Source organism: Protobothrops mucrosquamatus, unplaced genomic scaffold (genome assembly GCF_001527695.2).
Source record: "Protobothrops mucrosquamatus isolate PMUCROS unplaced genomic scaffold, P.Mucros_1.0 scaffold1632, whole genome shotgun sequence".
Lineage (NCBI taxonomy): Eukaryota > Metazoa > Chordata > Lepidosauria > Squamata > Viperidae > Protobothrops > Protobothrops mucrosquamatus.
In genome coordinates, this window is record NW_015387791.1 from 176,801 (window position 1) to 189,358 (window position 12,558).

The 12,558-nt window shown below is 42.0% G+C and overlaps 1 protein-coding gene across 1 annotated transcript; it reads right to left on the minus strand.

Annotated features, from left to right (window-relative positions):
* Positions 1 to 4,367: 4,367 nt before the first annotated feature.
* ZNF865 (zinc finger protein 865) lies at positions 4,368 to 7,322 on the minus strand. Its single transcript, XM_015822639.2, has one exon. It carries the CDS (start codon positions 7,320 to 7,322, stop codon positions 4,368 to 4,370), a length of 2,955 nt encoding a protein of 984 aa, XP_015678125.1.
* Positions 7,323 to 12,558: the final 5,236 nt, after the last annotated feature.

The following is a 12,558-nucleotide window of genomic DNA, read 5'->3' on the forward strand; positions in this document are numbered from 1 at the left end:
CACAATTAAAAACTAGACTACTTCATCTCAACAACCCACCACTCCCTTAAAAACTCTTCCCACACAACTCTGTCCATGGAATACTGCTTTCTAGCCCCTTAACTCTCAACTTGACTAGAGTCCTCATACCTTCTAGATCAATGGTTCTTAACCTTTTCTTCACCATGGACCCCCTTTAAATACCTTTTGTGGCCACGGACCACCAAGACTTAACTTAAGATTTAAATCATAAATTTCTTCAAGCCTTCACGGACCCACTGTGATGACATCTTGGCCCCACAGGGGTCCATGGGCCACAGGTTGAGAACTACTGTCCTAGATAAACTGGAAATTCTAGGTGTTTTGTCACTAATACATTTTGGGGGGCATGACTTGCACCCGCTAACAAATCCAACCACAACAGAGAAAAGAGATTTGGACAAATCAAATGGTTCCTAGGATGAGGAATGGATGCAAATAATCCTGATAGTAACAGTGATTGGATATGTCCCTAATAACAAACACTCTACCCATCCATCTTTTAGGTATTTAGTTTGCTAGAGCTAGAAAAATGGAAAAGAGCTATTTTGCACTCTCAGCTTCTTCTCTTTGTTTGTCAACTATACATTGAAAGAGTAAATGTATTTCCACTTTTGCAGTTTTTCAAACGTTCAGATTCTAAGTACATGAATTACAAGAATTAGTTAAGGTCAACTAATTCCTTTTAAGTGGGATTATATAAACATACTTGGATGACTGCATTGTCTTCTGACTAGGAAACAGGCCACCATTTTGACTTAAGAAGCAAGACCTAGCCAAATGTGTTTGCACCAATTCTGTGACTGAAGCAAGCATTCCATAGGCATCCTCAATCATAAAATTTGTGTCCTATATTCTAGGCCTGCAATTTTTAAGAAATTCTTTAGAAATCCTGTATCCTTGAGAAAAAGACATAAATTTAGTGATTTTGGGAACACAGTATGTTCTTTGATCAACTTGTTTCTCCATTTCACATTCCATTGCCCATTTGGGAAGCTATTATGAAGCCAGTTAACAGGAACATCACCTATTGATTAGTCATGGTGAACTCATTTTTCCCCCAAGATGAAGAAATTGGTACTATTAACCAATAACAGCCTTTCCTGTAAGAACAAGTTCCCAGTTTGGGGAGCTGTCAAGGGGGCTTCTAAATTATATACAATTTAGAAATATCTAGTCCTGCAAAGCACAGAAAGTACATATAAGAAGAAAAACTAATACAGGTAGTCCTTGACTTACAACAATTTATTTAGTGATTGTTCGAAGTTACAATAGCACTGAAAAAAGTGACTTATGACCATTTTTCACACTTACAATCATTGCAGCATCCCCAGGGTCACGTGATCAAAATTCAGGTGCTTGGCAACTGACTCATATTTATGACAGTTGCAGTGCCCTAGGATCATGTGATCACCTTTTGTGACCTGACAAGCAAAGTCAATGGGGAAGCCAGATTCCCTTAACAACCATGTTACTAACACCTGCAGTGATTCACTTAACAATTGTTTCAAGAAAGGTTGTAAAATGGGGCAAAACTCACTTAACAAATGTCTCACTTAGCAACAGAAATTTGGAGCTCATGAGTCAAGGACTACCTGTATTAAACTCACTCCTATTTGCAAATTGTGAAGGCAGGGAAGAAAAGTTCTAAATGGGGAAAATGATTTCTGTAAAAGATAGACTGAGGTATAGCTACCACAATTCACTGAATGTCAGTGTCAAATCCAGACCTTTAACAATTTAGTACAAAGATAAAACAAGAAAAGGAACATCCAGTTGCAATCACTTCTGGAGATAGAAGAGGAAGCAGTACGTTTCAGACGCTAATCTAAGTGGGCCGATTCAAAGTGGACATGATTTGCCCCCCTGTGCTTAGCCAATGAGGAAATTGTCTGGAAGGCTGGAAAACGTTTTTAGTCTTCTTCCCGTCTCTTTTCATATTTCTATATTTGGCCACTGAATTCTGCGGCAATTTCTTCAAGGAAGCATTGATAATAGTACCTTTCACAAATACTGCCATTATCCACCCCTTCTCCCTCCCAATGTGCTCACTGAGCATGGAGAGTGGTTAGCTATTGTAGGCCAATCTGGGGGCTTGGGGGAGGCTGCCTTAAGAAATACCTGCACTCAATAAACTCCAATTCTATTCTCTACTGCTCAAAAAGCCTTTGGCAACATTTCCCCTTCTAGGCACTGGACAACCAAATTTAAACATTACATCTTTGGATCCTCATAATCACAGATTGCCACTCACCAATCTGGGAACTGTGGATGTGAGCAAGTGGGTAGTAGACCAAAAGCAGCACCAGGGGGCTTTGGTGCAGCCATCTGGTAGAAGAGATGCTCTCACTTTGCTAGAGTGGAAATGCTGAAATTACTTTGTTGTACTGTCAGCTTGGGTTACAAGGGGAGGTGGGGAGGAAGCGGGAATTACCTGTGTGGTGTCCCCTGTACACAAGGGAACCTGGTTTTAGAACTCTTTGGTTGCATCTAGCAAATTAGTTTTCCCTCCAGTCTATTTAAAGGTGTGCTGCAATGTCTACAATTTGCTGAAGGATTGAGGAGGAAAGGAGAGAGGTTATTGGGGGAAGTCAGAGAATTTGCAGACTGGTGTTGAATATGTATAAAAGGGGGCTTTGCATTTCTTCAGATTTGATAAGGTGCTTCGGAGTGCTTGGGGCAATGAACACAACACCTGTTGAATGACTTTTAGACATCTCCAGCAGTCACACAATCCCTGATGCTGTGTTTGTGCTTTGAAGAACCTTTTTGGAGTCAAACCTGAAACACTATACAAGTCTAATAACCATGGAGTTTACAAGGCCAGGGCAGTTAGCTCAATGAACAATGTGGATACACCATGTCTTATTAGGAAAGGGTAATGGATCAAACCAGGGAATGCAGGAGAGCAGCCAAAGCATTGTGCAATCCTGGTAGACCCACCAATTAAGTTTATTTTTCTCTCACACACAGTTTCATAACCAACTTTCAGTGGCGGGCAGAAGGAAGACTAACATTAGGGAAGGCTAACAATGTACACAGTCACAACTCTCTCCAAACCCACATTCCACTTTAGGGCTCAGAGTAAGGTATTATTCACACATGAGTTCATCTATATTGAGTCCAATAGATTAGGGAGGATATTGAGCACAAAGAAAGAGAGCTAACCCAAGGGGGAAGGAGCCTAGCCTACTTTTGCATTTCCTGTCTACTCCTGATGGGCCAACTTGAACATTTAGAAAAGCACACAATATAATTATCCTGGGATTTTGCTTCTTCAGAGGTGCATAATGGCAAGAATAACAACTTCAAATGCCTTTTAACATTCAGTGCTCCCTAAATGTGGAAAGTGGCATGCCAGGGAAGCTTGGCTAGAAACCTTCTGGGCTCAATTTTTTTTCCATAGTAGAGTTTTGTGAACCTCCAGTTGCATCATGAACTGGTACTGTTCTGGAGGCAGGAATATAATAGAGATGTGATGGCACAACAGCATTTAGACAACAGGTGCCACACACTAGACAATTCAAGCAGACTCCTTTAACTTTCTACTGTCCACAGCCATGTCTCACTACCTCCCAGGTCTTAAAAAATTGAGAACTAGCCTATTTTCTTTATACATATGAAGAAAGGACACTAATTAAAGTCTTTCTCTCAGAATGCAAACAAGGCTTACCTAATACAGATTACATAGTTGAGTTTACAGAAAAGATTGGTGGACATTCCTCAAGTGCTGTATCATGGTCCTTCCTGTCTCATTCCCAAATGAATGAATTGGGTCTAACATTTCTCTCTAGGTAAAGGGGATTACAGGAATTCTTGTGAATTGGAATGCCGTACGGTTTCCATTCCAGAATGGAGGGTTCAAATGAAAAAAAATGTCATTCCACCATAACCTTATTTGTTCCCATTTGCTCAGAAACAGGAAGAAACTTTCATCTCCCAACACCGTGGCCATGCTTGACAGGCAAAGGTCACTTCTATGATTGCTATCTCCATCTCCCTTTCCCTAGGCAATTAGTTAAAAAATCCAGAGCGGTCAAGATACTCTGTCAGAGAGCAGAAATCTAGCAGGTAACTGGCGACTACCTCTTGTTAATTACATACCCTATGTTTACAATTCCTTCTTGCCTCTACCTGGCTTGTCCTCTCGTGACTTTATGATTTGATGACTCTTCCAAATTAGTGCCCAACTGGAGCATCTCACTGCTAACAAGCACATCTTATATTCTATACATGGAAATGCCTTGCCATCGTGGCTCAACAGAAACCTGGAAGTAGCTTCATGTCCCATCCTACAGCACCAAGATACGGACCACCCATTTTTTTTTTCTGCTGCTACTATTCCAACATTAGGGCTGTTCCTTATGGGCCCCCATGGCAGCAAAGCGCTCCATCTTGTGAATGTGACGGTGCTTTTTGAGGCCGTAAGTATTGGAGAAGGCTTCTCCGCAGGTGCTGCATTTGAAGGGCCGTCCTCCCTGATGGGCCTGGAGGTGTTTGCTAAAATACTTGGGGTCTTTGAAGAGCTTGAGGCACGCCCCACATCTCAATTCACGCTTAGCATCGTGGGAGCGTTGGTGACGCAGAATGGATGACAGATAGAAGAAGCTCTTGGAGCAGCGGTCACAGCGGTAGACTTTCTCACCCAGGTGGACTCGCTGGTGTTCCAAAAGGTTGCTACGGTAGCGGAAGGTCTTGCCACAAGTCGGGCAACGCTGAGGCCGGGCAACTACGTGAAGACGCTGGTGTTCTGCCAGACTGGATGACTGGGCAAAGCGCTTGTTGCAGAGGGCACACTTGTAAGCACGCTCACCTGTGTGAACCACTTTGTGTTGACGCAGGTACCAGGAGCGCAGAAAACCACGCCCGCAGACAGCACAGCGGTATGGGCGCTCCTCGGTGTGGCAGCGTTGGTGACGCATGAGAAGGGCAGCCTCCCAGAAGCGCTTGCCACAGACTGGGCATGAGAAGTGCCGCTTTTGCAAGTGTGTGCGACGATGCAACAGCAAGTCATAAGCTCCAGCAAAACTTTGTCCACAGACCGAGCAGGCCAACGTGCGACGCACCAGATGCACATACTTGTGGGTCACAAGTCCCAGGAAATGCTTGAAGGTCTGGCCACAGATAGAGCAGGAGAAACGTTCTCCACTTGGCAAGGTTGGATGATCTTCATAAGACGACATGTTCTCACCACTAGCTAGCCCGTTCTCTAGTGGAGCGACAGCAGCTGCTGTTTCATCTGGTGGTATAAGTCGCTCAGGAGCAGCTTGGTGGACAAGTTTGTGCCACATGAGATTCTCAATGAAACCAAAACATTTGCCACAGACATCACAAGGGTAGGGCTTCTCGGCCACATGGACCTCCTTGTGGCTCATGACATGAAAAAGATCAGGAAAGCGCTCTCCACAGTCAGAACAGCCATAGGTTAGTCCCTCAGGGGGTGGAGGGAGAGAAGGGCCCATGGGGGTCAGGGAGGGCCCCATGGGTGGTAAAGAGCAAGGTAGCTGTAACCGGTGAATCTGTTTATGCCGAGTTAAACTTTGGGGATAACCAAACACTTTCCCACATATTTCACATTTGTACGGCCTCTCCCGAGTATGCACTACATGGTGTTTGCTGAGGTGAAAAGATTCACGGAAACGCTTCCCACACACTGCGCACTGGTGAGGCTTCTCACCTGTATGGATCCGCTCATGACGCTTTAGTGTCTCCCGTCGTCCAAAGCCACGGCCACAGATCCCACAGGAGAAATTCTTGCCTGCCGCTGTCCCTACCAGCAAGGGGTGGGCACCCAAGAGACCATAGGAGGTTGGCTTGGTGTCTCCCTCAGAGCCCGTGCCTTGTGGGTCTTGTGGAAGGAGGTAGGCCCCTGGTGGCAGATAAGGCAAGGTATTGGTGCCATCCTTGGACAGCTGGACACCCTCGTGTTGGAGCTGCCGATGACGTAGTAGATTCTGGGGAGCCACGTAGCCCTTGCCACAGATGTCACATTTGTACTCGGGGCGTGGAGGTAAAGTTCCAGGAGGAGCGTGAGTGGCCTGGTGCTTGAGCAGGTAGGAGGCATCCCGGAACTCTTTGCCACAAACCCCACACTGGACTCGCAACAAGTCTGAGTGTGTCCGCACGTGTCGCTTTAAGCTCTCACGGCGATTAAAACTCTTCTGGCAGACGGAGCAGGAGAATGGCTTCTCACCAGTATGGATAATCTGATGCTGGTGAAGATGACTTGGCTTTTTAAACACTTTCCAGCACAGAGAGCAGGTAAAAGGACCTTCGGCTTGAGCTATGGCAGCACTGAGGGCAGATGTGGCTGTTCCACCAGATGGTGCAGCTACTGACTGGGGGTTACCGCTTTGGGTAGGAGCCTGGGCTGCTCCCTCAGCGCCAGGTGCTGCTGTTATGCTGGCGGCAGCAGCGGCTGCAGCAGTGGCTGCAGCCACTATGTTGGCAGCTGCTACATTAGCGGCCGCTGCGTTGGCAGCAGCTGCATTAGCAGCCACTGCATTGGCAGCAGCAGTAGCATCCTCAGTGTCTTTGTGACAACGGCGATGCCGGATGAGACTGGAGATGTGGTTATAGGTACGGCCGCAGGTGGTGCACTCGTACGGCCGTTCGCCTGTGTGCACCAGCATGTGTTGAACAAGATGGGATGACTGCTTGAATGACTTCTGGCACACGCCACATGGGAATCGCCGATCAATGAAATATTTCAGTCGACGGAAATAGTTCTTGTCGTCTTTGCCTGCCTGACTGTCAGGAGTAACCGTGGCTGCAGTTGGTGGGGGAGCCTGTCCACGTTTCAGGCTGCTGAAGAGATGCTGGTGGCCAGAAAGGTCTACTATGCCCCACTGAGGAGTGTTGTAAGCTGCCGCCGCAGCAGCTGCAGCTGCTGTACTGTCAAAGAGAGGCTGGCCTGCTGTTTGTACCACGGCTGGAGTACTGTATGGCGGTTGCTGCTGCTGCTGGGGGGGTGGAGGTGGTGCAGGGGCCCCTGGCTCAGCTTTCTTGACTTGAACGGTCCCAGATGTGGTGGCTGAGGAAGAGGAGGAGGACGGGCCCTCAGCTTTGGGTTTAGGTGTGCCAATGGTGGCAGGGACGCGGTCAAAATGAGCAGGTGGAGCAGCTGTCGGTGGCTGGGCATATTCATACTGTGGCTGTGGGCAAGGGAGGGCAGCAACAGCTTTGGCGTGTTCGTGATTGTAGGCCTCCATAGGTTCAAAGCGCTGGTGGTTCAGGAACTCCAAGAAGTCAAAAGGGTAGCTCTGGAAATGCACACCCTCATCGCTTGCTGCATTGGCTTCCATCTCCACCCGGGAGGGGGCACGGCCTAGAGAAAGGGGAGAAAGACTATAGCAATATGTATACTGGGTACAGGTTATCCATATCAGCAGCCACACAGTGGCATGGTGTGTTTTCTTGCAATGTCAGAGAAGCAATGAAAGAAAATGTAATAGACCTAATTTATTGTCCATCAGAAGATAATTTGGCTGACCTCATGACAAAGCCATTGGATATATAGAAACACAAGGATCTTGTGAAACAATTTGGTTTAAATGCTGTCCAGCTATAAATTGGAAGGGTGTTAAGATATTTAAAAATTGAATAGCTGGAGCAATGAAGGGTTGTACAATAAGAACACACAGTTATAGCTAATTGATTAAAGAAAGCTGTCCACTGCATGAGGGAATCAGAGCTATAATTGGTGTAATTGGAATAAAGGGGGAGTTTCCTTGTTTCCCGCCTTTTTCCTCTGTGTGCGGTGCATGCTCTCTGTAATTTACCTCATGATGTTCCTGCTGTGATGATTTGCCTCTCCTGTTTGCCTCTCTTATTTACTGTAAATATATTTATTTATATAAAACTGCAAGTTCTTGTCAGCGTCTCTGACTCCATTTGGACACTGGCTGCACCATTCCCTGACAGTTTTCTTATGAAAATTCAGTATCTGTTTGTCCCATACAAATATTTGGGAATCCAAAATTACAAATGTGTGCATCCATTTAAAAAGTTACCATCGTAGTATAGTGCTGATACCCACTTCTACAGTGTTGCAATTTTTATCTTTTGTTTGTAGTATATTTAGTTTAAGCACATAAATAAAAATTCAAAAAAATATTAAAATACTAATAGTGGAATATAGAACTTGTTCTGTACAAGTTAGAAAAACATTAGCTGAAAAAATGTTACAATGGAAATTCCTGTGGGACTTAAGAACTAAAACAAGTATCACACAACTTTCATAGATCAAACCTGTGAAGCTAATTTTAGCGTAAGTTTTATATCTCACAAGATACTTCATAAATATCTTCACAATTATATCTCTTTCTCCTTTTTTTCAAGTTCATGTAAAATATTAGAAAAATGGACCAGAACAGCATATAGAATTACATTTTAATTTAATATTTTGCTGTCTTGAAAGGTATTAATCCATATGATTTCAATATGAAACTACAGTTTTGATGTGGCCTCAGCTTTTTTCCCCAAAGGTCTTGATTAGTTACCAAGAATGATGAGAATGGCAATCCAAAAACATCTGGAACACTCTGCTCACTCATGAAGCAGAAGTTTAGTAATGCACTGAACAAATGATTCAATAGCAGCCACAAAAAACTGGAAAAGATCCAGAAGGGCTCACTTAAGAGAGTTCAGAAACCTATGACTCCTATTTTCCATTGTTCCTATCTACAGTTATGTTTTTGCAAAACAGTATCTTTGTATCTTCCTGTAATAAGAGGAATAAATAGAACTGCTACATATAGAGTGCCACAAATGTTGCCCTTCCATTTTAAAAAGCTGGGATATATTGATTTTAATTGAATTTGTTTCAGGACATACTTCAAGTGGCATTCCTAAGAGATCTAACATCCCCGTAGGTTTATTACCAACATATGCCTTTAAACCAAGCCTCTTTATACCCCCCATTAAATGATTTCTATGACAGCTAACCATGATCACAAATGAATACAGTCAAGTATACAAAATAGTATATTTGCCTATAGATGGGACAGAAAAGCCTTGCCTTTTCAAGATTCATTCCTATTAAAGCAGCTTTGCTGAATATGGTATCATGAAATGTGCTAGGTTATGAAATCAAAATCCAGCCCAGTTTAGTAGGCATCACTGAGAAAATAGAGGACTGTGGCAACAATCCAAGACAAAGAGATTCCATAAAGATACTACACTCTAGATATGCACTGAAAACTTTTAACAACTACAGGAAACACAAACTACAGTTTGGTCAAATGGGCTGTACAGTATTATGCATTTGATTTCAATATAGTGCTTCACAGTATCTATCTGCAACTCTTTTAAAAGCAGTCAACCCTTTTTCAGGAATCGCATGATAGCTACAGAGAGGCAGCTACAAAAGTCAGGAAAGGTGCAGATATGTTTTATGATCATGCTTCTAAGCATTTTCTCCAAATAATTTGCAAAATTATGAGCCGTGGTGGTGCAGTGGTTAGAATGCAGTACTGCAGGCTAATTCTGCTGACTGCTGGCTGCCAGCAGTTCAGCAGTTCTATTGTCGGTGGCTCAAGGTTGACTCAGCTTTCCATCCTTCTGAGGTCGGTAAAATGAGAACCCATATTGTTGGGGGGCAATATGCTGACTCTGTAAACCGCTTAGAGAGGGCTGTAAAGCACTGTGAAGCGGTATATACCGTAAGTCTAAGTGCTAGTGCTATTGCTAAAATGTTCCTCAATCTTAAGTGAACTTTTTCAACTGTTGTATTCATCTATGAACTGAATGGCATATGATTATTTCTTACATTTCTGAGCTAGTATACAAATGATTCCCTTGCTTCATGGAGGGAATATATTATGTTTAATATTGTAAATTATAATTTGGTAAGCCATTGCCCTCTTCACTCATGTTTGTTAGCCTTAGGATACAAAAGAAGCAGTCTTTTTCTTTGGGGAAAAGGTTTAGGAGATGTAAATAATAAGAAACACAAGAAAGTAATTACAAACAAATGGCTCATGTGTCATTTATATGGAGTAAGCACAAAAAAAGCCATGGCCTACAGCAGCCTCACACATATCTGTGTTCTCCCCATTTACACATACTGGTATGCTGCATTTCTTCATATATGTAGAAAACATACTTTATATGTGTGCGTGCAACAAGTGGCATGCATGGATGTTGTCACATGCAGTGATTTACATGTGGCTTTCATGCTTTCTTGCATACATTAATAGCTTAATCTGTGAGCTAGATGGAGATCTCTGCTAAAAGAAAGAGAGCCAGGCAAAGCAATACAAAGCCCAATGAAAAGTTAAGAGTAAAAAAGTAGAAGCTCTGTCAAAGTTATCTACTTTGTCTTGCTCAATGATTCACCTTCAATGTTTTTTTCAGTTAATTTTTAGTTAATTATACTTAATTTAAACTTTACTGTAAGCTATGCCCAGGGCTTATGCAAATAAAAAGGGCTATAAATTTTAATTTACCTTAACTTTTATTTATTAAGTCTCAGGAAATAAGGCTTCCAAATTATCACTTTCTTTACCCTTTTCTGTACTTCATGAAAAACAAAAGAGGTTGGAAAATGTTATCATTCAGTTCCATCCCACTTTATCAACATGGATGAATTAATCACATTTTCCCTATTTTAGCAAGTGCACTGAGGTATAATGCAATTGATGAAAGTTTGGGAATCAGTCCCTAGGATTCTCAGATAGAAGAATATGTCACAGCAAGGAGTGAGCAAAGGCCAGTTTTCTGAAAGGGAGTCTTCTAGTACAAACGCCTTTGTTTAATGTCAAAAAGAAGCTGTACTAAAGACAAAAAAGCAAAGTACCTAATGTTGTACTATACACTAATATTAATATTAGTAAAGGTGTGGTGCAATGATTAAGGAATTGGACTGACATCAAGTTCAAGTTCAGGCTAAGCCAAATCTACTTGATCAGTGGTCCGAGGAGGGAATGCTATGTATAACTAGTTTTCAGATCAAAATGTGAGGTATAAATCAAATAAATTATATGATGCCTCATTAGGAAGAATTTAGGTTTGTATTACATAGATCCAGTGAAGTTAGTTTGGGAACAACAAAATATAGGAAGCCCTCGACTTACGACCACAATTAAGCCCCAAATTTTCATTGCTAAATGAGACAGTTGTAAAGTGAATATTGTCCTATTTTATGATTTTTCTTGCCACAGTTGTTAAGTGAATCACTGCAGTTATTAAGTTAGTAATGGCTTCCCCACTGACTTTGCTTGTTGAAGCTCACAAAAGGTGATCACATTAACCCTGGACACTGCAACCATTATCATTATGAGTCAGTTGCCAAGTGTCTGAATTTTGATCACGTGACCATGGAGGGTGCTGCTTAAGTCACTTTTTTCAGTGCCTTTGTAACTTCAAATGGTCACTAAATGAACTGTTGTAAGTCAAGGACTACCCATAGTAAGAAAAAGATGCCAGGGAGGACAAAATAAGTGCTAATAAAGTTTACACTGGGATACTCTGAAAATAGCTGGAGAGTCTTGCAGAATTTAAGCAGGAGATGAAAAGAGATCAAGACTCTTAAAAACAATAGATTCTGCAGAACAGAACAGAAACCAAGAATTATTAGTTCTATTTTTACTTTTCCTCTGATTGTTGGCAGTTAAGTAATATATAGGCTTCGACTTACAACCATTTGTTTAGTGATCATTCGAAGTTACAATGGCACTGAAAAAAGTGACTTATGACTATTTTTCACACAACCATGGCAGCATACCTGTGGTCACATGATCAAAATTCAGACGCTTGGCAACTGACTCATACTTATGACGGTTGCAGTATCCCAGGGTCATGAGATCACCTTTTGCAACCTTCTGACAAGAACAATCAATTGGAAAGCCAGATTCATTTAACAACTATGTTACTAATTTTATTACTGTAGCGATTCACTTAACAACTGTGACAAGAAACGTCATAAAATGGGACAAAACTCACTTAACTGTCTTGCTTAGCAATGGAAATTTTGAGCTCAATTGTGGTCATAAGTCAAGGACTACCTATACTTCATTGTAAGCTTCTCTTTGAATAATTAAAAAAAATCATTTCACAACACTGGCTGGACTTGGCTAATAAAATCCACCCTTAAAAAAGTATTGTGAAGAGAAACTTTTTTTTTCTTATGGTAAAATATATATTTAAAATAAGGAAGTATTTAAATTCTTCACTATTGATCAATTCAAACTGAGTCAAAATTATCTCTCAAAACAAATCTGTTTGAAGATATGAAAGTATAATGTAGCTAACAAGTAAATGAAGAGTAATTTAACTAACAATCCATTTAGGTGCACACTGCATCCTGCAACAGAAGGCATACACACTGAAAGGAAATTAATGGTGTATAAAGGCCAAGAAGCTCAATCAAACTTCCAGTGATGAATGCTGTACTCCTTATTGCTCCTGTTCAGTTCTATAGGTTAAAAAAAATCTGAACTGATATATTTCTTATAAACAAACCAACCAATAGGTAGTTTGGAGGTTTTCAAAGCAAAATTGCACCACCTTTTGTTAAGGAACACCTGAGGTAAAGCAACA